The 27,182-nt window shown below is 44.9% G+C and overlaps 1 protein-coding gene across 2 annotated transcripts; it reads right to left on the reverse strand.

Moving 5' to 3' along the window:
* blacat1 (BLACAT1 overlapping LEMD1 locus) lies at nucleotides 1–27,182 on the reverse strand. 2 transcript variants are annotated; one of them, XM_074640375.1, is made up of 3 exons: nucleotides 26,762–27,174; nucleotides 24,674–24,827; nucleotides 1–6,205 (listed from the first exon to the last, which is right to left on the reverse strand). In XM_074640375.1, the coding sequence occupies exon 3, from the start codon at nucleotides 6,172–6,174 to the stop codon at nucleotides 6,034–6,036; it is 141 nt and encodes a 46-aa protein (XP_074496476.1). In that variant the 5' UTR covers nucleotides 6,175–6,205; nucleotides 24,674–24,827; nucleotides 26,762–27,174; the 3' UTR covers nucleotides 1–6,033. The 2 variants fall into 2 exon arrangements, with proteins under 2 accessions (XP_074496476.1, XP_074496565.1); XM_074640464.1 differs by lacking the exon at nucleotides 24,674–24,827 and having other exon boundaries at nucleotides 26,762–27,182.

Genomic DNA, 27,182 nt, shown 5'->3' on the forward strand with positions numbered 1-27,182 from the left:
ACAGTTTTTTACATCCGATGTATGGCTTTTGATTTATAAGAAGCACCTGTGTTGAAGCTGTATCAGCAAAGGGGGGAAAATGTTGAGGTTTTACTGTTTGCCTAAATTAAATTCTGGTGTCAAAATGTTTGATGGCAGCAAACATCTTCTATGGAATTGAAAAAAAAAGTAAAATCCTAAATAGCACCGAGTGAGAACTTTGTCCCCGGGATGACGGCTGAACCTCTTCATCACCTCACACCCTCTCCGGACCGAAGAGCGAGACATTTACTGACACCACTTTAACAGAATTTCTCTGCACTGAGGTCCTAAATTTCAATCAGTTATGTCTCGCTGCCATTCGACGAGGGGGGCGGGGGGGGCTGTCAACATGTTGAATTGCCAGGTGCAGCTTCTACAGCCATTTATAAATACATTTTACTCGACTTAATTTCATCACTCCTCAGGCATCGACCTCAACCCCTCCAGGGTGTCAGAATTGCTTTTCCATCACAAACAGAGTATTTGCCGTTGGCAGCAGGACACGGACCCAGATAGGATTGGCTGGGGTTGGGGTTGGGGTTGGGCGGGGGAGGGCTGGTAATGAACATGGCGCAGATCCGAGGTTGGCACAGCAGGCTGCAATCTAATCAGCGCTGCACCTTATTTTCATCTAGACGTGGGGGAGAATTAGATATTTAACGCCGGCAGTTTTATCTTCCAATCACACGGCTCAGGTCTGCACCGTGGACACCTTGTTAAGTGGCTAGATGTGTCCAATCAGCCGGCGTAGGTGGGTTGACAGCGTGAGTTTGTGTGGCGAGCGAAACGTGTATGGGTGCTTTTAGTCGGTTAGCACTCCCCAAATCATTGTGTGTGTGCACGTGGCTCCTTGATGTCTGTAGACTGGCACAAATTGGCAATCAGGTGAGGTTGGCATGGACGAGGGCCTCTCCTCACCGGGATCCTGACTCCAATTGGCCCCTTCTCCTCTCTCCCGTCCTCTCATCCCTCTCTTCTTCCCTCACCGTAGTCGTTTTAACTTGACCCTGACAGGTGCTTCTGACAAAACCCATTACAGTCTCAATTACGCCATATATCTCACTTCTCCTTCTACGCTCGTTTTTCATCTCCTCTCCCGGCATCCCTTTTCCCCCCATTCCCTTCCTCCGACGCTCCAGGACTGGTGGGAGCTCTAAGCGCTCGGCGACGGCGCTTCCCTCCTGACTCTATCGCCAGTCTGTCAGCGCTCTGCAGCTCAGTCCTCCTAATTAGCCTTGGTGGGACCATCACTTTCCCCTTCATTAGGAAAAGTGAACAGATGTGGGTGAGGGAAGGAGAAAGTAATGGAGGGACAACAGTCTGATGCACAGGAGGGGAGAAAGAGCTGTATGGTGCTGCAGCGACACTGCCAGGGTTGTGGGTTCCTGTCCCTAAAGAAAGGTACTAGCAGTGCCAAGAATCTAACTGCCCTGAGCCGCATATTCAAAGTTAAGGCGATGACACCGGGTGGCAGTCGCAGCTGCAGCATTTGGGTGTCTGAAAGCACCTCGAGCGTTAAGAGATTCAACTCCTCAGTAGCCGTGTTTCCATTCACATATTTAATTTTAAGTATCACGTTAGCTGTATGAAAATTCAATAAGGTGTTTTTTTTGCCTTTGTCAAAAAAGAGTTGATGCACTAAATGGGATATGGAAACGCCTTTGCTGAATAAATTCTGACGTATAGCGCACATTAAACTCTCATCATCAGCCATCGGCGGCCCCTGGCTCGTTCATTAGAATCAGTGCATCAAATTGTCTTTGTCTCCGGACAGCATGAAAGGACAATGAAACCTCTCTCCATTTTTCTATCGTAGATGAGTTGGATGGCCAAGGCGACTTGTTTTGTTTCTGGTTCGTAACCACCACTTCTTCTACTGTTTACTGGTGGATTACAACAATACGTAGCCTATAGCGCCAACTTCTGACCAAACTACGCTGTAGCTGAGTTTATTCGCACCAAACTAGTTGATGGAAACGCACCTAATTCGCTTTTCTTTTTTTGCGACATTTCAAATCAAATTTGCTTGACTGGAAACACGGCTTGTGAGACAAGCAGATATACTGCAGCCATCCACCAGGGGGTGAACAAGACGTTTTGGCTTCACTTTTGGGGAGCTGTCCAAGCCCCCAGGAAGAGCGCCGGTCGTTCATGCCAACTTTCATATTGGCCAAACAACAGCAGCGGTACTACAACTTCTGTGTCCGTCACGTGATGCCAATGGGCCCAAAAATACTTTTTCCCACAGACTTACATTGGGAAAGAGACGTCTGTAACTCAACTTCCCAGTATGAACATTTGAATAAATGTATTGTGTATGTTTGCTATGTAAACTAATAGCCGAACTTCCTTCGTTCATGTGAATGAGACCCAGACCGAGGCTGAAGCACTAAGCAACTCCCATAAGAATGAATGGGAGCCCATCGTTCTTCTCATCTAACGTTTGACAGGAAGGTAAATAATCATGTTTCTGTCAAACTCTTCCTTTAAACTGGGAAAAGACTCAGTTCAGAAGTAAGAGGAAGAGGAAGAGGAAGAGGAAGGCTCTTCCGTTAGAGTTCCTTCCCTGCTGGGATCGTCCAAAGTATGTATGAACTCATTATAGAGCAAAGAGCCTCGGTTAGAGTGGCATATATTAATATTATAATGTTATCTAGCTGTGGTTCAGGCTCTCCTTCGCTCACATTACATATTCACGTCTCCCTCTTCTTCTCTGCTGCTACTTCTCGTTTGTCTTTGCAGCGGTTTACCATCTTTGCTGGAAAGGAGGGAGGAGGGGGGGGGGGGGGGGGGGGGGGTCGAAGGAGACGAGCGAGAGGTACGGAGAGCGGCAGCGAGTGATGAATCTCCCCGCCGTCTGCAACACTCGCCGCTTCGCCGGCTCTTCCCCTCGTTTTCTGACCCAAATCTAATGCGACAGGACTCGTTTTCGCCGTCGTCCCCCCACCCTCGCACACGCAGCTCCTCCCACCCCCCCGCTGTCGCAGGAGTCGTGCACCACCCCTCTATTTTTAGCTGTTTGTCCTTGAGTTACAATCCCTGAAAATTGCCATGATCCATAAAGGACTGGGTGCTTGAGGGAAAACGCACACCCCACCCTCGCCGACATTATTCCCTCCCTTTACAACCTCCAAGTGTGTGTGTGTGTGTGTGTGTGTGTGTGTGTGTGTGTGTGTGTGTGAGCGAGCAACAAATCGTTACCAATTTCAAGTCTTTCGCCATTACTGGAGCGAATATTCCTCTCATTAAAGAGGTGAAATGGAGAGAGCGCTAAACGAGTGTAACGCCGACAGATCAGGCTGTTCTTTTCTCCCTCCCCACACACACACACACACACACACACACATACTCATCCCCCGCCTCAGAAAGTTATCCACTGTAGCCAATTAGCATGACTGCTCTGTCTAGCATTAGCCCCCCTCGTCCGTATCCAACTCTCGCTCTCATTACCGTCTCTTCCTCTCGTCCTCCCCCCATCCTCCTCCTTCTCATTCTCTCCCTTTCTCATTAGGGCCGCGTCGTAACACACTGAATCATAATAGGTGCTCTACACTGTGAAATGGCTTTAGCTTTGTCTCATTTCGCCGCTTGTAGAGGGAGAATGAGTAAACAGACAATCTATTCCGCGCAGGCACAGACGCACACCGACAGACAGACACAATCAGGGCCGTCCATTAATCTGTCGTAAAGCAGCTTTCTGCCCGCCTGAAGAAATCCCCGATATTCAGAGTCAGAGAAACAGAGAGTGGTGGTGGTGGTGGTGGAGGAGGAGGGGGGCGCTAATCTGCGGTAGACGCCATGCAAGGCCGTGTACGATCCACCGATAATAAACAGATGAAGGAGAGAGTTTTGGGATGTAAAAGAAGGAGGAGAGGAAGAGGGTGAATGTAATTGAAGGCCGAAAGGTAGACGGAGAGGAGAGGAGAGGAGAGGAGAGAGAGGATGGATGCGAGGAGGTGGCGGAGGGTTGAGACGGCGGCACCGAGGCGTATTCTAAGCCCTGAATGTAAATATGCGTGAGGGGATTATCACAGAGTGCCAGGCGGCGCTTTTGGGGCTTTGTTTCCGTGACACCGTGACGTTGGCTTTGTTTCCCTGACAGCAGACGTGTGTGTGTGTGTGTGTGTCATTGTGTGTGTTTGTGTGTGCGTGTGTGTGTGTGTGTGACATCCAGGCATCTGTTTCCTGCTGGAAAAGGTTAATTACATCTCCGCTGCCTGACTGGACGTGCCATGCATAATCACGTACGCTAATGAGACCTGTGTGTGTGTGTGTGTGTGTGTGTGTGTGTGTGTGTGTGTGTGTGTGTGTGTCGATGTGCATGCTAAAAAAAGGCAGTCCTATAGCAGGCTGAATGGATCTCTTAACCACTTGTTTCAGGTTTGAAAGTCTTATTGTTGCAACCGAGAAGCAACCGCGCACGCTTTCGGAGTCGCACACTCGCACAGGTGACAGCTGGAAGCGCGCCGCGGTGGCATTTACGGGCAGACACTCCACTCCCACCGGGGGACATTAATGGATGGGCCTGCATCACATCAGAGTGTGTGTGTTTGTAATTACTTGTCTGCCTATTAATGAGACCGAGACGCCACGGCATCAGAGGAGGGACTTCTCACAAAAACCTTGTTGCTCATTCTGACCCTTGACTCCTATCTTCACACTCCAGCTAAGCTGCTGATTGGACAGCTGCTCTGCTTTAGATTGGGCCCAGCTCAGCGTGAACACCGAGATGGGCTCCAGCCCTCCATGGGTGACTGTGGAAATTACTGTACACTTTTCTCACTCGGCTGAAGTTTTCACTAAGTTGATCTGACATGAGCAGGTAGGTGAGGGTGGTGGTTGTGAGGGTGGTGGTGGTGGTGGGGGGAGGCAGCTCCGTCGATTCAGCCTCCGTGGAGCTGCGATTAAGGGGGAGAAGGGAGCGATGCGGCCTCGCTGAGAAGTGTGACGGAGAGAAATAATGGATTTCTAGTCGTCTCTTCACACCTTATACAGTACACCAGCTATGGCAAGAAATGAATCAAACAGATAAGATATTTTTTTTTGGTGGGGGGGAATCACATCAACAGAAGCAGTTCTCAGTTAGCTGCCAACGGGAGAATTAGAGTGCAGAGAGGATGGTTAATGGGGATGAGCTCACAGGCTTTTATTTTCATCAATCTGATTCATGTTGAGGAAAATTCCATTTGTTGAGTTTATGCAGCTTAAAAAGTAGAAAATGTACGACGGAGTATTACTAAGGCCACATCGAGGGGAAACAAATCAGAGATTTCGAGAAGTCATAATAATACGAGGATAAAGTTATACCTTTACGAGAAAAAAGTTGTGATATTAGAAGAAAAAAGTTGTAATTTAATGAAAATAAAGTCATACTATTTCAAGAAACAGAAGTCGTAATATTACGAGAATAAAGTCATAACTTTATGCGAAAAAAAGTAATTTCCCCCTCCTGTAAAGAGGCAGTTTCCCCATCAGGTCCGTGTGGTTCTTTCTTTGGAATAAACTTTCTTTTCAAGGTCCTGATACTGATGATAATGTGGTGCTGATGAGCAAAACGATGAAGTATTTGGTTATCTGTGAAACCTAAACTAAAGTATAACTTTACAAGATGCTCCACGTTCCTCATTCCCCTCTAAAATAACACGTCAAATTACTACTTTATAATATTATGACTTTATTATCAAAATATTTAAAAAAAATTCTCTTAAACTTCTGACTTTATTCTTAATATTATGACTTTATTCTCGTAATCTCAGATTAATTTTTTTCCCTCAACGTGGCCCTAATACTCCGTCGTCAAAATGCGTAGCCACAGTCACAGATACTATTGGAAAAGATCTGGTTCAAAAATGAATTCTGGATTATTAATAAAAGCCTGTTTCTCCTGAAGCCCCGTTACCATCCCTGTTATTGTATCCCCGTCATGCATAATATCAGACAGTCTGTATATGAGCATCCCAGTCTGTTAAAGGATAAAACCCCCGTTGGAGGTGAGGAGAGCCGCAGCCCTCGTCACACCACTGTCTCCTGATCCCTCCATCGCTCCGCCTCCTCAACCTCACCCTGCCCTTCCTCCACTTGCTCCTTTTTCTTCTTCTTGCGTGGGCGGCAGAAGCCGTTCAGGCCACAGAAGCAGGCGCAGGTGAAGGGCATGGCCTATCGGACGCACCGCATCCACGTTAACCTGCGGAGGGAGAGGGACGAGAAGAAGAGGGGGAGGCGTTAAAGCTGCAGTGGGCAGAAATGGAGCAGATATGATTATGAAGAAAGTTATTTTTATAGAACGGTCACTATATCCTGACAGTAGTGCATGAGACAGGTAATCTGAAAAAAATCATGTGCCCCGGTGTCCTTCGGTACTCCTAACGGCATCTGCAAGATTACACAGACCGGAGGAAAACAAGCAGTAAGAGCTGATCTGAGGTCTGCCATCCAGCTGCCGACTTTGAGAGCTGGCTGTCAATCACTCGCGAACTCCGATCAAACGGTCAAACTAGGCATACCTGATCAAATATGAATCAATATTCTGTTACTGTAATGCCTATTTCTCTCCTCAGATGATTTCAGAAACATCTTGTAGTGCACGGTTTAGCTGTAAAATGAGAAAGTTTGTGACCCGGCAGCCATGTGTTGAGAACAGTTCAGGAAATATCAAGCACCGCCCACCAGCCGGAGAACAGCCAATAGGAACGCTCTCTGTCTGAAATGACCTGTGATTGGTCAAAGTCTCCCGTCACGGGCTAGATTTACTAAAGCCTGAAAACAGAGCCATGAGGAGGAGCAGGAGTCTAGTTTAGTTGTAAATGAATTACAATATGCTGAAAGGTTACTATGGGATTTTTGCCAAAAAGTTTCTGCCTACTGAAGCTTTAAAACGGTTTCTCCTTCATCTGGAAATCTGCCAAGACATCACACTCCTCGTGAGCTCACGAGTCTTTTGAACACAAATGGATATCTGGAATCAAAGAAGAAGAAAGGGTTTTTTATTTTTTGTACACACACTGAGGCAAAGTGAGTTTCCTGATAGAACTTTTTAACTGAACTCTATGATGAAAAGATTTTTCCTTTTTTGGCTTCATTTGCTTCACTTACAGTTTGCCTGAAGGACTCGCCTAGAGTTAAAAAAAAAATGTGATCAAGTCGAGCCAGCAGTTGCCGCATCATGCTGTGCGGCGGATGCTTCCAGCTAAAGTGCCTCCCAGAACAATACAGGCATCAAAGTTTACCACTGATCTTATTATTGTACAGCTCAAATTGTACCCAATGAACTGGGATTTAAATGTGGTATCAACACACACGCATACACGACCAATACGTTATCAAATCTCCGCTCTGAGGACGGTCTCTGGCTGAAACATGTTAGCGATGATATTTTAATAAAACATGAAGCTGTACAAACATTAACATCTTCAATGGTGTGCCATCTCTTCTGCTCTCTCTGGGATTCATTCTTTTTTGGACTCAACTTGTACTCATCAACTTAGTTTGTTGAGCTAGTTTTTCTCGCCGTCAAAGCAGCGACTAATGACGGGCCAAATATATAACAAATGTGAGCCACATCAGAGAAAGCTCTGGGATGAAAATGCTAATTGTGTGCATCTTTGTATAATTCATTTGTAATAGAAAAGGCTGCAGCTCTAGTTGCTTCTGCAGGAGATCTAGTTCAGGGAGTATTTTTCCGACATTGTAAATTAACATTTCAGAGGATATTTTAATGAATGTTCCTTATAGAAGCATAGATAAAATGTAATGATGCCAACTATAGGTTTATGTTATAGCCATCAGCTTTCTGAAAAGTCTAATTTATTCCATCAGTTTGGTTTTGGGGAATGGCACTAAATGTTACGATATCCATGAGCCATCATTGCTACTGAGAAGAAGCTGGTCATGAATCATGAATCAGAGGTCGATCAAATTCAGGAATTGCCAATGGGAACCAGTATCACTAAGAATTACATTCATATTGGACAGTTCCACACCTCGTAATTTACGGTTGCGGTGGATGCTTACATGCAGCACGTCTCATGCCAAGACGAGTGTTTGCATCCCATTACAGACCTGCAATTAACATTCCCCTTTTCATAAACCATAACCATAGCTTAGAAACTAGTGATTGAGACCATAAACTCATGTTTACAATGTTTACTGAGGTAATAAATCAAGAGAGAAGTAGGCTCATTTTCTCATAGACTTCTATACAATCAGACTTCTTTTTGCAACCAGAGGAGTCGCCCCCTGCTGGCTGTTAGAGAGCATGCAGGTTTAAGGCACTTCAGCATTGGCTTCACTTTTCAGACCTGGAGGTAGACCACTTGTTTGTACCTTTGACTTTTTATCAAAGTTTTTCCACCTGTGCTCCACCTGTCCGTCACCTAACATTAAAATAAACGTTTACTTTTGGATCCCTAAATGGTAGAAGCCTAAAATGAATCCTCCCACTATGGAACTCTACAGGAGAGGTATGAATTTCATCCCCAGCTGAAATTTCCAATCCAGATTGTGACTGACATTCATAGGAGCCGCTATGGGGAACCCGGTCTGGAGGTGCCAGAGGGAATCAAACTAAAGCACTGATCCTGACAGCGTTGGTGTCACGGTCAACCCGGAAGGCTACACGCTCAGGAACGTATCCTCATACACGGCTTCGAATCTTAATCGCCTGAGATTTACCATCATTTATATCAACTGCAGCCCTTCAGCTGTAAAACTACTCTAATCCGGTAGATATACAGCAGACAGCTGTCGATAATGCTCACGGCTGCGTGTGTGTGTGTGTTCGTCTTTAACGTTTTTTGCTGCGCTCTCGGGAAGAAACTCGATGCAGAGAAAGTTACTGCGGTTCAGTCAATAGGTCAGTCAACACACACTCGCACATACACTGCGGTAAAGATTGGCACGGTGGTCTATTGAGCGCCGTCACTCAGCGAGGAGGAGAAACACCGCCATTACTTCTGCTTCTTCTTCATCTCACATTTTTCTTCCCATCCGCTTCAGTTACTCCATCTCTCTGTCGCTCACACACACACACACACACAGAGCTAGACTTAAGGCTCACTAAACTCCCAACGTTAACATTTTTCACTAGTGTGCTGGCAGCCAATCACAAACGAGCGCTGAGATTAGGGAGACGCGAGGTGAAACTGAGAGCTTCATTAAATACCAACCTGAGTCAGCAGCACCAGCAGGTCTGGCTGGGGGAGTGGATACCGTGTGTGTGTGTGTGTGTGTGTGTGGAGAGAGTGGGTGACAAAAGTGCACACCAAACATAAAGTGTCTGCATTCATGCGTGTGTGTGTGTGTGTGTGTGTGTGTGTGTGTGTGTGGCTTTAGGGATTGATATGCGCTTCAACCTGTCTCATATGGGGGCAATTAGCTGAGCCAGACTCCAGGCTGCCTGCAAGCGGAGACAAAAACGCCTCGGGCCATGCAGTGTGGACGAGTGTAGGTGTGTGTGTGTGTGTGTGTGTGTGTGTGTGTGTATGCTGTTAAACCTCCATGTGCTCTTCTTTAATCCCTCCTCTGTCATTTCATATATCCATCTAATCCTCATCTGCAGATCTCCCACTCTGTACCCAATGGCTTTAGACCCTATGTGACATGCCAGAGAAAATCACATAGGAATAGAAAGCCATAAAACACAGCAGCGAGCCAGTGAAGCCGATAGAAACTAGTAAACTTTTTCTCTCTCCGCCGCCGCCGTGTGTGTGTGTGTGTGTGTGTGTGTGTGTGTGTGTGTGTGTGTGCAGCTCTCACTTCATGCCTTTAACACCCTCAGCTTGTCTGACAGCTTACAAGGCCCTGCAGAGGATTTACAACAGTGCTGAGACACCTCTCTCCACTGTGTATCCTTCTTGTCTCCTGTGTATCCTCCAATCCTCCGATCTCTCTCCTCCTCCCCCCCCCTCTCGCTCTAACCCGCTTTTTCCTCCCTCCTCCATCCCCGGCCACGCTGCCAGCCATCGGAGTCAGTGTCTTGTTTTGGTGGTGTGTAATTACTAGGGGTTCTTTTCACAGGCTGAGCGCGGAGATGAGACAGATGAAAACACAGCCTGCAGACCCCTCTGAATTATTAACTGGCTGAAAATGGATGAGTCAACGTTAACAGAGAAGGAGAGGGAGGCAAAGCGGCCCACGTGCATCCACAAATACACACATAAATGAGGAGCCACAGGCCCCGAGTACAGCGTGGCGCCGACCGTGCATGAACCGACCGCGGTGGGATCCAAACGAGGGGTTAGACCGATATTTTTGGGTTGGTGATATTAGCCAAGGGAAAAAGCAAATGAATTTGAATTATTTAATACTTTCATAAAAGTTTTAATCATTCATCTCAAGGTAATGATGTTCCTAAGTATCCCCATAGAAACACCAATGAATCCCTGGTCGGCTCATTCTGCTTTATCAAACTGTAACCCCTGCAATTAATGCATTATAATATTGGAATTTGAGTGTTTTAAAATAAACCCATAACAATTTATTGACTGATAATTTTTTAAATAAACACATTAATATAAATTTTCATAAGGATAAATAGTTACATTGCATTTGAAAAAATAATAAATAAATAAAAGTTTAAACAATAAACTTCACTTGAAATTAAATGTATGCTAATAACAACGATTAACAACAACAAAATATATATAAATACGTTTTGAATATATAAAAAGTCACCCTATAAAATGTCTATGACAAATTGGGGGCTCATCCGGGATTTGAACCCGGGACCTCTCGCAATAATAATAAACATTAAATGAAGCAGTGTATGGGAGTAAGGCTCCATAATGAATCATTTTAGACTGATATTGAAATCTCAGTTTTAAAAAAATCGGATACTGATATACCAACATTATTTTTTTATTTTACATAAACGGACACTTTAGATAATTATTTCTTAATTCTAGTTTTTCAAAATGTGACCAAGATACTTGTCAGTGCTCTCTGGTGGACAAACTATGTCTAAATTACACTTTACATATCCACGCCCGCATGGACTGTGTGCATGCAGCCCAAAATGTATGACTGTATGGACGATACTAGACTTGGACTATTTGGATCAGACTCTAATCGGTTTGGTTCTACGTAGTGAATTTTAACACATAATACAGTATCGTCCACAAACACTCTAATGTCGGATCAGACTACGGATCTTTCAAGATGGTCACTGTGTCAGATTAGGCAAAAATATTGTGATATTGTGATATTACTAAGGCTGTAACGGTTTGTGTATTTGTGTCGAACCGTCACGGTACACAGAATACACGGTATGTGGATTGATGCACGTAATGCAGAAATCAAAGTTCACAAGCCCGAGTTCCGCCCTGAAACTTTTACCTGTACGCCATTGGTAACATAAACTGAGATTAGCACAACAAGCTGATTGGCATGCGAGCAAGTAAGTCACACTACGGTGAGTGCAAATGAAATGCTGGAAGACCCGTCTGCAGGTTTCCCGGTCGGCTACAACATCAACGGAGAGAGAGAGTAGTGTATGAGACGAGGGCGGTGTGTCGGCGTTGCTCCACCGTCGTAGGGGATGTAAATGGAAGCACATGCTAACGCACATTCGACGGCATCACCCAGACGTGTCAATCACCACAGGAAAAGCAACTTTTAATTTTTTTATTTCATAGCATAACAGATGCTTTTCAGTTTTATAGTCTATTGTGACCTGATGCTTTTTGGGAAAATGTGTGATCAGGGTTCCTACATACAGAAATATTTGAAATGTTCCTTATTTTTATGATGAAAATAGTAACGTTATACTAAAGTTGCCAGTGGGCAAAATGTTTCTCAGTTCCCAGCAAGAGGATGTTGTGCATTTGTGAACCGTGACTCCTAAACCGAACCAAACCGTGACTTCTGTGTACCGCTACACCCCTAGTTATAACAGTTGATATTATCAAGTCTGATCCCGTCATAGCATGTGGGAAACAGCCTATAGAAACATACAGTATATCCCTTAAAGGTATACTTCGCCATTTTTGGGGAATACACTTATTGACTTTCTGGCGGAGAGTTAGATGATGAAACAAACAAGATATATTGTGTTGATTCAAGAGCTTTAGGGGTGCGGTTCGGCAGATTTTTTAACCTTTGAACAGAGCAAGGCTAGCTGTTTCCCCCTGGTTTGAGTCTTTGTGCTAAACTAAGCTAAGCTGAGCTTCATATTTTCAGATGTGAGGTATTGATTTTCATCCGACTCTCAGCAAGAAAGTGAATCATTTCCCAAAAATGTCGAACTCCTTTAAGATAAAAGGCCAAAACAGACATATACACACCTGCGAGATTGCTAATAACACAACACATTTCCTCTGTATCTGGTGAACAAAGAGCTACTTTACAGTTTGGAGGGGAATCCCTCCTTTTTCGAGAGACAGCTCTGGCAACAAGCATGGGAATGGGAAGTTCAGAGGGCTGGAAAGACATGCAGAGATAAGAGGAACTGAGATAAAGAGGCAGGCTTTAAGAATAAAAGCGAGCGGGGCACTCAGAGATAGTTTGAGGATTAATGTCGAAAGTCATCCATCCTTGTTTTTAGTCCGTCTTTTTCAACCTCATCCCTGTGAAAACTCGCTCTGCTTCCTCGTGTGTGTTTAATGCGCGGTTTGTGTGTGTGTGTGTGTGTGTGTGTGTGTATAAGCTGATTTGTGTCTTATCGAGATCCTCCGTGGAAACAGACAATGTGGTTTATATTTGTTATCGTCTTGTTTGGACGGCGAGATAAGGCGATCCATGTTTGCGTTGAGTGAGCGAGAACGCACGCGTGTATGTTGTGTGTGCAGCTGAACATGTGTGTGTGTGTGTGCGTAAAGCAGCAGATAAGCTCAGTGTTGTTGCCGTTTTGAGTTTGAGTGACAGAATCCTAATGCTGATCCCGATGGTCAACAGCCCAGAGACGTTCCACAGGAAGCTTATTAAACTGTATCCATTATTTATACCGTTCCTGCCTTCGGACACACACATACAAAGCAGAAACAGTAGTATGTGAGTGTGATTCATGCTGACATGTGCATGATTTCTACTCATGGAGTATATAAGTAGCCACCGAGAAAACCTCCCCGTCCGGAACATTTCCCGTCAACGAAGCAACAACAAGACGCTCTAACTGGTGTGTAAAAGAGAAGTTTTACTCTGCAGTGGCCTTGAATATTTCAAATCCTCAAGCACTCCCTTTCATGTAGTAGGGGGTACACTTGAGAGGCACATAGCAGCTCACAGGATTCACAGATTACGTTTTAAAAGCTCATAAAAATTGGAGAAATGTCTGAAGATTCGGTTTTTACTTACATCTTCGTGTCCGCAGCACGTTTCCGCCTTTCACTCTGTCTTTGTGCGACCACATACGAACCATTTCCTCTTATCTCATCAAGATCCTCTTTTATTTCCTGTCTCCATGTTCTTCTTTTCTAGCTCTTTCTTTTACCATCACATGGACATTAATACCGCTCCTGGATTCCTGCACTTGTTTCTGGTACCCGCACAAAGCTTCTACCTGTATCTGTTGCATTCTTGTACCCACCCCCCCGCCGCCGCCATTCTACCCGCTCGCTCCCTCGTCCAACACAAAATGCCCTCTGTCCTGCTCTCAGGTAAAACCAACCCCCCCCCCCCCGGTCTAGATAACTGAGAGGGCTGGAAAAAAAAAAACAGGGAAACAGTTTCTGTTGTTCCAACACAAAGACGCCAACGGGTGGGTGGGATGAAGAGGTAGGGAAAGATGGATGGATGTATAGAAAGAGAGATAAAGGAAGAGAGGAGAAAGTCAGGGGGAAAAAAACTGATAAAGAAGGTAAAGCGGGAACAGTGGACAGAGATTGAATGCCGTCCTGTCAGGCTGAGGTATTTGAATAGTGTGTACGTGTGTGTGTGTGCAGGTTCAGGTACACTACGGTGCGTTGGAGTCTCGGTCTGTCCTCATGGCTAACTGTCTCCCAGTCCTAGTGAACAAAGAGCCTATTGACTCAGTAACACACAGGAGCTTTCTATCTTCTCCACAGGCCAGTGCTTTGTGCTTGTCCCCTTCAACACACACACACACACACACATATCCAAATTCCCCCAACACACACACACACACACACACACACACACCACCACCACTCCACCTGCACCAGAGATATCTGCCCTCTTCCCAGGACGGCTCGATACTCAACGTCGATATTTCCATTTTGTCTCGCAAGATGCGAAAAATAACCTTTTTTAAAAAGTCACTTACTTTAATATTGATGATTGAATGTAAACCCACCGGCGGCGTTATTCGACGGTCGGTGCAAGTGACGTAGTATTAATAGCGTGAGAGTCCGTTCAGGGTGGACGGGTCAAACAAACACAAGACTTTCAACCAGGAGACCGGTGTTCGTATCACCGCAAGAGGGTTACCCCATTCCATGCAGTTGCTGCAGTCTTTATATTGGATCAACAATGGTTAGTTTAAAAGTTTCTCGGGAGTTTCCAGAGGCATCGAGTCGCCCTGGACGCCCCTGATCTGTATAAAGTAGCCTAAACCTCAACTTTATGCAAATGATGAGTGATGCCCCGTCTCTCACATCGCGCCGCCACGCTACCACAATGCATTGCACAGCTGCTTACATAGACAATGAATTGGGATGTGTGACGAAGGACGGAGGCTGTGAACATGTACCATCACACTGCACAAGTTAAAGCAGACCAAATAAATAAATAATTTGCTGAGGGGTCGTGCACGAAGGAGCAAATATATCTTTTACATCTCGACAGCTTCCACTTCTATGCAAACTTTGAAATATTGCTGTCAAAGATTTTTCACTTTGACTCGGCTCTGATCTACTGTGCGCATGAATCCCTTCTCCTCCAGTTTATCTGGAATGACTCACTATTTTTGTGGATTTAATTTATCATATTCTGTATGTTCTCTTTGGCCCGGATGTCAAACAAACATCAGTCAGTCCTCTCATGTCAACCTGTCGTTTACCTGTGTCCATCTCAACAAATGCCCGTGCAGGCAGTCTGAATTTTAGTTCACTTCCTGCAGTTGGGTCGGATTATGTTCTCACTGCAATCGAACCGCACTAGTGTTTGCTTGGAAACGGTCCGAGACCAACTCTCGCAAGTGGTCTCCGTTGTTTTGCTCCGCAGAGTACAATTACTGCGTTCAAAAATGCCCAAATGAACCAGTTTGATTGAAACAGACTAAATGTTGGCTTGTGAAAGCGCCCTGAGTGTAAAAAAATAATGAGGAATGCCAATGATCGGTTCCCAGAGTCCAGGGTGACGTCCTCCAATGGCTTGTTTTGTCTGACAAACAGTACAAAACCTGAAGAGATTCAATTAACTGTTATACAACACAAAAAAGAAAAGCAGCAAATGTTTGACTTGAGACTTGAGACTTGAGATCGATTATCAAAATTGTTGATTTATTTTCTGTCAATTGAGTAATTGATAAACTTGTTTGGATGGAAAAGCTTGCTGCCCTGACTTCTGTGGGTTAAGTGGTATAAAGACAAACTCCCTGCACTCCGTTCAGACGTCACAATCAGGGCTGTGTCCCACAATTTTCCAAAAACAACAATCCAACATGCAGGCCCTTGATGTTGCACAGATGTGTGACAAAGTAGGAAGGATTTGAAATACTCCCTAAAGCTCTTTTTTAAAATTCTTCATAAATGACTTAATTTGTGCAACAGTTCTGAGAGTACAAAAGTGTGCACCGCCATCCTCATTTGTCAGATTCATTGCGTCTCACCCCTCACAGCTCTTCTGCCTTCAGGTGTGGCCATTCGCAACAGAAATAAACACTTTTCCTTCAGACGTGGTCGGACAGTTTGTAAGAATTAGTTCTGTTGTTATACTGGCTTTTAAAGGGGACATATCATGCTCACTTCCAGGTTCATGTATTTTGGGACTTCCCTCCCATGTGTTCTAATTAATGGCAAAGCTTGTGTTTGTTTGTCTGACAGAGATTAAAGGGGACATATCATGCATATTTCAGGTTCATGTTTGTATTTTGGGTTTTTACTAGAACATGTTTTCATGCTTTAATGTTCAAAAAACACATTATTTTTCTCATCCTCTCTGTCTGAATATACCTGTATTCATCCACTGTCTGAAACGCTCCGTTTAAGCACCTGTCTCTTTAAGACCCATTGCTGAAAAAGTCCAGTCTGCTCTGATTGGCTTGATCCTGTTAGTTTATAATGGACATTTGTGTTGCGATATTTAAACAAACTATCCGTCAACAAAGACATAAAAGCCTCTCGTCAACAGACCGGTCTCCAGAGAGAACTCCAGCCAGCTCATAGCGGTCTGTGAGCGTGACCGCCCGGCTGGTGAGCTACCAGCCCCGGCAGGCGCTAGCTAGCTGTCACCGCAGTTTGTGGAGCTTCTGAACTCCGAAAACGTTGGAGCAAATGTTCGATTCATCATCTAATATCGTAAAAACTGCCAATAATTAAAATCTACACAGTTGATTTCTCGCCTCAAAAATGTTCCGAAGTGAATTTAGTAATGAAATAGCTACAACAAATGTAAAAAATCAAGACGTTTTTGGCTGCTGTTGTTGTTGTAAGCATAGCCTGTAGCAGGCCCAGCACTTTGCATTGTGGGATACAGTAGATCCTCCTTCAAGTCTACGTGTGACAGGCAAGTACAGGACACAAGACAGTGCAGGCAAGATGATTTCCCTCAAGGTACTTTGGAAGGGGATGAAGAATAGCTCACTGCCATTTTAAGAGTTTTTGTGGGGCAAAAGAGGGTCCAAAAATGTAGATGTTTGGATGCAGCTTCAGCATCTGTAACAGTAGAATAGTTGTCTCTTAGCGTCCCCGAGGCTGCGGATAACCGTCGTCTGTTGGCCTCTAGAAGCATCTCTCTTGCCCCCTCGTGGAGCGACTCCAGGACTACAGAGAGCCAGCGAGGCGCTCCCGAGGTCTACCAGAGGTTCGTTAATTATAACCTCCAGGTTCCCAGCGGGGAATACGGTTTAACGAGGCCCGGCCAGAGAGCGGGGGGGATTATGAGGTCTCACTAGCAACTACAACCGCCCGGCCAACCATTCAGAGCTCCTCTATGAAGTTATGAATGTGCTGAATAATAATGCTGTAAGGTATTCACCGGAGCCTTAGAGGGGTTTAGAGCTGTGAGAGAGAGAGAGTGACAGACAGAGAGTGTGTGTGTGTGTGTGTGTGTGTGTGTGTGTGTGTGTGTGTGTGTGTGTGTGCGCTGCAGCCGAGAGATTTCTCGCCTCAGCTGGTTGGACAGATTACCTGAAACTGAGAGGAGAAAAAGAAATATATAGCGAGCGAGAGAGAAGACAAGAGGACAGAAAGGTCACAGTGATCTCAGAGCAGACAAGGAGAGAGAAAGACAGATGGAATAGAGAGAAAGGGGAGCGTAGAAGATATACCAGAAGAGAGACAATTAAGACCGCTGAATGATTATCACTCCAGACAAATTGTGTTTAAAGGAAACGGTTACAATATTTTCAGGTCTATTTCTTCTAACAATTCTCACAATATTGGTGACTTTAATCGGACGGAGGACGAAATCCAGTCTTAAGTCGAAGCTAATAGTTAGCCAAATGAAGTGTGTCTCTTCACCCTGGTGTATGTAGGGTTACTGCCCTCCGTCATAGTTTAGCGAGAAGACAGTCCAGGAAAACACAGAAATGGAATTTTGTACAGAAAAAGGCTGTAACTTTGAAAAGCACCCACTTGTTCATTTGTACAGTTCAAGTGGTCTGAGAGTAAAATAGACTTCTGCACCCCTTCTTGGAGGTTGTGTCTAGAAGGTAACCCTCACCAAACTCCTGATGCCCGATGACCTATCCTAAACGTAACTATTCCAGATCATTGCCTTCCTAACTTTAGCCATGTCGCGAGAGTTTCCCCAAATGGCGGGTTCCCTTCTAGACGCTACCCTTCTTGGCTCTTTTCAGGAAATCTAGCCCTGTGAGGGGAGACTTTGGCCAATCACAAGTCATTTCAGAGGGCGTGTTTTTATGATTGTCTGCCCCGCCCTGATTTCTTCCACCTGTGTGTAATCATCCTGCACTCCTCCTCGTGTATTTAAGCCGTGTGGTTCCCTGTTTCTTTGTGAGTTTGTCGCCGCTCCTCATGTGTTGAGTTTCACCTGCCTTGTTACCTCTGTGTCTCCTGCGATCCTGCCAGTGTTCCTCGTGTTCCTTGTGTCATCTAGTCTGTACCCAGTTCAGTATTTTTGTTCTGAGTTTAGTTTTTGGTGTTTTCTTTCTTTTATACTTTGTTCCTCGGCCTACATTCTTAGTTTTTTTTAATTTCCTGTTTGAATTGTTTTTAGCAGACCATCTTAACAGATTAAAGCTCGCTTTTTGTTGAATGTATCGGTCTGCCTAGTGTCTCTGCATTTGGGTCCACTACTTAAACCTAAAACTTGACAGGGCGTTTCCTATTGGCTGTTCTACAAATGCAGATGCTCATGCACGTACTTTCGTTGAAAGCCTGATTCAACGGCAGAATATCCTGCAGGAAAAGTTGCTATTCCAGCATTGACAACAGCTGCCTATACACTGCAAGGCAACGCAAAAAAAGGAAGAAGGACTTCTCAAAAATAGTCTGACCATATCGGCAAAGTGTTGGAGAAAATGTGTCTCATTCACATGAACAGAGGAAGGGAAATAACTCTGGATTCAGCTATTAGTGCGTTTTACAGCCTTTAGGACCTAATGATTTAAATAAGGGCTATTCAAGTGTTCGTACTGGGAAGATGATTTACCTAAAAAAAATGATCCTCTGAGTTACAGACGTCTCTTTCCCAATGTAAGTCTATGGGAAAAAGTCTTTTTGGGCCCAATGGCATCACGTGATGGACACGGAAGTTCTAGTAGCGCCGCTTGGCCACTACGAAACGACCGGCGCTCTTCCCGGGGGGCTTGCTGAAATAACGTTCCACAAAAACAAACCATTTCTATATGACTGTCCTTCCCATATCTCAAGAACTGTTCATCCAATCAACGTCATGCTCGGTGGATAAAAGCAGCCATCGCGGTTCTCCACAGAGCTGCAAGCAGAGCTTTTTTTGGGCCAACCAATCGGCCCGTTCTGGACGGGCATGGCACTATAGTTATATCAAAATAGTGCAAATCCAAACCTATTCTTTTAAGCACTCCAGAAAACAGAGGGAGAGGCGGAGGGAGAACGACGGAGAGAAGAAAGAGAGAGAGAGAGAGAGTTAGGCACCCTGCCCTAGATATCCGCCTGTAAGCTGCTCACAATGCAGACATGGCAAGAGGAGAAGAGAGGAGATGAGAGGAGAGAGGAGAGAGATGGGCAGAGGAAAAAAAGAACGAGGGACAGAAAGTCAGGCCAGAGAAAGGATTAGTGATCAAAGTAAGCCACCGGCCATCCTGAAAGCCCCCGACACACACACACACACACACACACACACACACACACACACACACACATTCATAGAGAGAGGGAGAGAATGAGGGAGATTAGAGTTTTTTTCCATGGGGTTAATCATTTACCTTCCTCCTTCCCAGCAGCACCTTTGGCTGTGAGAATGAACACTTTATGCATAAATCCATTTGCATTAGCCGAAGTGTAAATGTTAAGAGGGCAAACACCCATCCGCACACACACACACACACACACACACATTGATTGATTACGGTGCTGTAATGAGAATATATACCAGTCTAACTTTCTCTCTAATTGGTTTCATAGGTTTTTTTCCCCGGAGAAAGTGCTTTGGGGAACTTAAAAAAAAAACACAATATGACATCTACTTTTTCCTCCTGCAGAAATTCCAAGCTAGAAAAAAAAAAAAAAAGCTTTTAATTCCTCCTCAACCTCTGTCTCCGTCGCTGTGACGAGTCGCCGATGAAGAGATAAACAACGGGCTCGGAGATACCAATTAGGCCGTCAAAACGGCAGCACAACAATCTTCAGCACTCCTCCGCTTCCCAGAGGAGGAAAAAACAACAGCAATGGAGGAAAGGAATGAAGGGAAGGGGAGGGGAGGGGAAGCTCGTGCAGCGAGGAGGAGAAGAAGAAGAAAACTTAGTGAGAGCTCACATCTAATCAGGGAATTCTCCTTCTCCGTCTCTCTGTGCAGAGAAACACACATTAATACACACATCTCCCCTGTCAGAGGCTTGACCTCCACGAGCTGATCTCGCTCCTCGCTATTCCATCGCCCTCCCACCGGCTGACCTGATTGGCTAATGACGGCTCATTTATCTTGATGCAGCACCTGCAGTGTCTACGAGTGTGTGTGTGCTAGAAAGAGTGTGCACACACACACACACACACACACACACACACACACACTGTATATCTCATCATCCCATAGCTCTGTGTGCACTGCCCTTGCTGCAACAGCTTGCACACATTGGTTCACCTCTGGGGAATGATGGAGAGGAGAGGAGGAGAGGATGGAGTGAGAGGGGAGGTGAAGAGTAAGAGGAGGGAGACAATGATAAAAGAGGGGAAACGGGGGGGAGGAGAGGAAAGAAGCAGAATAATGGGAGGCGGAGGAAGAAAAGAAAAAGAGGACAACACGAGATAACGAGAAGATGAAGAAGAGGAGGACGAGAGGAGGATGATTAAAAGAATAAAAAAAGAGGGAAATAGATAAAAGAGAAGGGAGAGAAATAACACCAGAGGAGAGAACGGAATGGAGGGACGGAAGTTCAAATGAAGGGAAGAGGGATTGATGCATGTTTTATTCACTCACTGCTAACACTTCTTTAATTACCGCAGCTGAGATCATCACCAGAGTGTGATCACTGCATGGGTGTGTATGGGGGGCGGGGAGGGTCTCTAATATGTGTAATACACAGCAACCATTAATTATCAAGTAGGCTGAATAAGCGAGGCCGGCTAACGGGACGAGCCAAGCAATCCTGTAGATACTTTAATACCAGCATGCACGAATTAGCCATTTAAAACTGTATATAAATACAATTACTCTACTTTACATCTATAGCATGAACTGTTTTAGTTTTTACTAGGGCTGTCAATTGATTAAAATAGTTAATCATGATTAATCGCAAATGAATCAGACATTTTGTATCTGTCCAAAAATGTACCTTAAAAGGAGATTTATCAAATATTTAATACTCTTATCAGCATGGGAGGGGTTAAATATGCTGCTTTACGCAAATGTATGTATATATTTATTATTGGAAATCAATTAACAACACAAAACAATGACAGATATTGTCCAGAAACCCTCACAGGTACTGCATTTAGCATGAAATATGCTCAAATCATAACATGGCAAACTGCAGCCCAACAGGCAACAACAGCTGTCAGTGTGTCAGTGTGCTGACTTGACTATGACTTGCCCCAAACTGCATGTGATTATCATAAAGTGGGCATGTCTGTAAAGGGGAGACTCGTGGGTACCCATAGAACCCATTTACATTCACTGATCTGGAGGTCAGAGGTCAAGGGACCCCTTTGAAAATGTACGATGTACGATAATTATCATTTTGTAGACGTGCGATCAATAATGCCAAAAGTTCCATAACGTACGATAATTTGACCTTTTTGTGAGGCTAACAGTTAGTAGCTGTTTTTAGTCTGCGTCGTCTTATTCTAATTAATTTCCAGATGAATCTGATGTCTGTGTTTACGCATCTCTTCTCATGTGAGCTCTTTCCAGCCAGTCACGCTCGGTGCAGGCGCTGATGTTGAGAAAGTCCCTTGAGTTGCGAGTCAGCAAAGATAATGTCAACCAAGATCGTTTCCTAACACTAACTAAGTGGTTGTGTTGCCTAAACCTTCCTGTGAAAACAGAAGTTTATTTTGAAAGGACACTATGAATGTAACAAGCATGTAGTGACACACCGTCCCTGGTCTGTCCAAATGCAACGCAAGAGGGGTACCTCGTCTCCGACGCCGAGGGGCGCTGACCAAGCAGCGGTATTTTTTGGAGTGAGAATGTGTTGACTAAACAACCGATGACCAGAGCTACAAAATAAAACCCAAGTTCTAATGAACTAGGTTTCATTAAAGTTTCGTTAACTTTAGGTGACTAAAACTACTTGATTCAAATTCTGGAGAGATCTTGGTGAAAGGTTGTTAAAAGAAACCAATGTGCAAATCAGTCTCCTTTGTGAAATTCCAACACTTTTTATCCAGAAGGAAATGTCCAATCTCCTCATTTGGAGGTTTTCTTGGCACTACAAGAACGTCACGCTACTTTCACCTTTGCTTATGAGAGAGTGAAGTTATTATTCGAGCGACCAAAAATGACATTCCCATACAACTAAACTGCATCCCCAATTACATTTTGAGGGATTTCGGTCGCAGTTTAGTTGTCAACTGAAACAAAACAAAACGCAACTAAACTACTTGGTTATGTTTAGAAAAAAACGTCATGGTTTGGCTTAAAATTACTACGTTTGTTGCATCATTTACGCCACTGACGTAAATAAAAACACGTTAACGTTGACTTTTGGTTTCACACGGGGCACCAACAGTCTCCTGGTAGAAAGTCCCGACCTCCTGCCTACACGGACTTCCACGAACTATCATTAGATCTGTATTTGTGATACGTCAAAAACAAACGTAATCTGCGACATAATACGTTGAAACGTAATTCACAATGCAGAAGAAGATCTTCATCTAAGTGTGTGAAATGTAGAGAGTAGTCAGTGGAAATACTTTCTTACTTCAACTCGTGCTAAATGACATTTTGCATCACAAAGTTCACCCACTTATTTGTCTTTTCAAAGTTTGTCTTTTCTGGAACAACGACTCTGCAGCTTCTTTAATTTAATTTTTTTTTATATAATTGATTACCGCCTTACATGTTATGCCTTACTCATCCCTCTCTCTTTCCCATCTCCTCCTCTTCCTCCTCTCCTCCCTGACTGCAGAGAGAGGAGGGTTTGCATGTATTATGTCTTCTTTTGTTCTTTGCTGTCGGCTCATTGTCAGAAAGAGGAGAGCGGAAGAGGGCGGTTAGTGAGGGAGACGGAGGAGAGAGGGAGGTAAAGGATGAGTGGGTCTCGATGTGACGTCCGTCCTGTCTGTAGGTAGATATTGGAGGCTTCACCCACCTCTGCAACCCCCCCCCCCCACCCTCACACTCTTTGTGCATCCTTATCTTTTATTTTCTCTCTCCAGCCAGGTGCTGCTTATCCAGCCTTCAGCACATCTTATCCCCAACCCCACACCCCTCCGCCCCATCCTGCTTTATCTCTCACACTGCCGCCACAAACTCACACTTTGACATATGAACACACACATTCCTTCAACCTGCTCCCCTGTCTCTACCCCTCCACCAACCCTCCTCCTGCTTCACCCCCTTTCCACATCTCCATCTTTCAATCCCTCCGCGGGACCGCTGGAGGCAGCTGGCAGGCCATGACCTATCCTATCGCTGCTCTGGAGACATGGCAGGCAGACAGACAGACAGGTGGGCAGATAGACAGGCAGCTATAGGAGAGCTCATCAACTCCAGATCTGTATCTTAACTCCAGTCTTAGAGGCTTAATCCGGCTGCTTTTTTTTTTCTTTTCCAGCGCAGCCAGCTACTGTAGCAGCCAAGAGCCGCAACAGACAAATCCATACAGCTTAAACTCCCTGACATCTTCAAAAAAAAGTAAACTATGAAGCAAATCAGGCACTTCAGCATCCCTTGTGTTTATTTTTAGTATTATTTTGTGGGTGGCGCATGCACTGCAAAACTGATAATTCCTGCAAGCTGCTTTGTTTTCGGAAAAAATCTCCCAAACTGATGCGCCCTTTTGTCCTCACGCCTCCTATATGTCCAGCATCGAGGCCATAAAGTGTGTGGAGGGTTTGGCAGCGTTTCATACTGTCGCAGCATATTCACTCCTCTTATAATTCCACTGGTGAAATTTGCAGCTAATCTTTGAACTTTTTTCTTTTTCTTTTGGAGTGCGAGTGTTGTAGCTGCTGGCTGTAACGGGAGGGAGGGAGGGAGGGTGGCGAGGCTGCCTGAGCCGAGCTCTCCATCCTGATTTAGAATTAGATCTATTTCTGTTCACCCTCCAACCCCGCCGGGGAATATTTAAATCTGCCGTGGAATGTGTGTGTGTGTGACAGAGAGAGAAAGAAAGAAAGAAAGAAAGTAGAGAGAATTTTTATATATATATATATATATATATTTATACTGTTGGCTGGTTGTTTGAGCATTTGCATTTGGTACACGGCGTTGGCAGCGTGGTTTTCTATTCGCAGGCATGCCAATTAAGTCACTGAAGTCAAATCAAACAGAATGAGAAAAGAGGAAGAAGTAGATAGATGGGAAAGCGGGAAAAAACCCAAAGGAGGGAGGCTCAATGTGAACTAGTGGGGAGTAAGACTCAAGCCGTGGTCACTAGCAATTCATAAGCAGAGCACGTACAGACTGAGCCGAGCTCACCCTCTGGCTACACACACACACACACACACACACACGGATCAACACGCACACAATCACACCAGCAGTCTGGACGAGCCTGAGCCACATTTTCAGCAGCTCCATATCCAATCCTACCTCCATTCAAATGTCACCGCCAGCACCTTTGACCCCTGTTAGCGCAAAACAACACACGCTCTCCGTACACCATCCTCACCATCCTCCACAAGTGCAACAACACTTTAAAGAGGAACTAAATTACAAGCAGTGGAAAAAAAAAAAAGTGTGTTTATCAGATAAGGAGGTGACACACACTCACCTCAGAGTGGAACCCGGCGCTCCGCTGCACTGCTGTGGCGTAGAAATGGCTGTCCTCACACAGCAGACACATGCACACACAACTCGCGTGCACGCTCACACTCGGAGGGAGGCGAGGTGTGTGTGTGAGGACAATGAGACTGGACTGGATGGAGCTAAGCAGCGGTAGTAGGAGGAGGAGGAGGAGGAGGAGGAGGAGGAAGAGGAGGAGGAGAATGAGGAGGAGAGGGAGGGAGGAGGGAGATGTGTGGTTGGGCGGGAAGGTGAAGAGGAGAGAGAGAATGAGAGAGAGAGAGAGAGACGGGGTGAATAATGAAATACAGCAGAAGAAGAAAAGAAGTGGCTGGAAAAAAAAAATGTGAAAAGGGTCCCAATGGAGTCCCTCTTGTTCCATTTTGTGTATACGTGTGTGTCTTGAGTGTGTAAAGGTGACCATGAGTGAGTGTGTGTGTGTGTGTGTGAAGGCTCTGGAGGGTCTCCGGTTCGTCACTTGAGACTTGGCGCCCTGCCTCGGAGCAGAAAGTGTATCGAGAGCGGCTCTACATCTCTCTTCTAAAAGTGTTGATGTGTGCGTCCTCCAGCCTGTAGCCTCGCTAGCATTACAACACAACTCATGTCCACCTCTTGTCTCAGAAGCTGCTCAAGCCTCCTCTTCGTCCTCTTCATCTCTCTCTCTCTCTCTCTGTCTCTTTCTAGTAGGTGAAGCTGTGCCAGAAACCCCTCACACTCTCTCTCTGTCTCTCTCTCTGTCTCTCCAGGGAAATACCTCTGCCACTAATCTCTTCAAAGGTCTCTCTCTCTCTCTCTCTCTCTCTCTCTCTCTCTCTCTCTCTCTCTCTTTCTCTCTTTCTTTCAGTTTATTCTCACTCAGCTTTGCACTCTAAAAAAAACTCATTTTTGTCGAGTCCTAAAACCGTATTTCAGTAAAACAAGTAAAAAGATTCTGCCAGTATTGTAAGGATATTTTAACGCGTCTTGTTTCAAGAGTCTTTTTGAAGTTCGTGTCCGTAACTTGAATAGAAGGTCAGTCACTACGCTACAGATTCAAAGCTGAAAAAAAGACCAAAACCAACAATAATTTATCCAAAATAATTAGAAGTATTTCTTCAAAGTCTCATATATCTTATTTCTCTGTGCCAAATTGTTGTCAAAAAACACCGACATGTCCCTTCATAGTCAATCCGACATACACCTGTAAAAACTCACCGAAGCATCAAACGTGTATTCATCCGCGGCAGAAAATAGTACCTAATAAAAAGCAGTATTTACTCCCCATTTGAATCATATTTGCTACAAACTACAGTGCCCAGCTGTTTAAGGACATTATTTAGCTTTTTTTTAAAATGTAAGTTTTTGTTTCGTTCTTCGTTTTTGGCTTAGAGTAAAAAAAAGTTGTGAAGTACTAAAAGGCGCACTCACAGATTGTTGGTTTTGGTCTTTTTCATGAGATTTCACGACAACAAAAAAAAATAAAATAGCACCAGACTTATCCTTCTAAAGACGACACAAACAATCTGTGTCCAGCTCACACCAGCATTCACACACTCACACAATCACACACACACACCCAGAGCTCCAGGTGTATGTGTGTAATTGTGTGTGAGTGAAGTGCCGTGCAGACTCAAATCCTCCGGCTCAGCCACAGAGAAGCCAATCTCCACATCCAATTATTTGCTTCTCAAAGGCAGACAGATGGAGAGAGGGGAGAAAACAGAGAGTGAGGTAGAGAGAGGCAGAGTCAGAGTTAGAGAGAGAGAGGCTCTTTGAGGGTTTGCATAGTGGGGGAATTAATTAGAATGAAAAAGAAATGGAGAGAAGAGAAAGTCTCTTCTCCGCTCCGGAGTCCGGAGAATAGTTTCACAATTAGTCCAAATCCCAAACAGAGCCTGTGGACACAACTCAGCAGAGAGAGCGAGCGAGCTAGAAAGTGTACTAGAGAGAGCGAGAGAGAAGAAGATCAAAAGCCAAATGAAGAAAAAAAAAAAAAAAAACGCCAAAAGGAACAGAGAAGCTGAAGTTGTTAGATACATGATTGGCAAGAGCATATGTTTTTTTTGGTTCTTTCTTTTTTTGTTTTGTGTCACCGTACCCTCCTGAGGCGAGCGCTGGTCGTCCTGCCTTCTCAGTCCTCTTCTGTCAGTCCTCTACTTTTTCTTCTTCTTCTTCTTCTCCCTCCCGCTGCCCTCCGCTGTCCGGGGTGTATTCCATCAAAGAAGAGTCTGGCTCAAGGTGGACGGAGGCATCGCTGCGCTCCAATCACACTCCAGCTTTCGCTATCTTCTCCTCTTTGACTCTTTTCTCCCTTTTTCTCTTCTCACTTTTGTCGGCCGGAGCATTTTTCTTTCTTCCCCGGCAGCGGTGACACACAGCGTAGGGGTGGGGTGGGGGGGAGGTTGAGGACAAGGAGGGCTGGAGAGAAAGACTGAGAGAGAGCACAAAAAAAAAAAGGAGGGAAAAGAGCAAGCGTAGGTAGATGGAGCGGAGAGCGGGGAATGACGGGAAGAGAGGCA

Source organism: Sebastes fasciatus, chromosome 1, assembly GCF_043250625.1.
Source record: "Sebastes fasciatus isolate fSebFas1 chromosome 1, fSebFas1.pri, whole genome shotgun sequence".
NCBI lineage: Eukaryota > Metazoa > Chordata > Actinopteri > Perciformes > Sebastidae > Sebastes > Sebastes fasciatus.

What these genes read in the sequence shown, in the direction of transcription:
- blacat1 (XM_074640464.1), bottom strand. Translation starts at nt 6,174, where the DNA reads ATGCCCTTCACCTGCGCCTGCTTCTGTGGCCTGAACGGCTTCTGCCGC.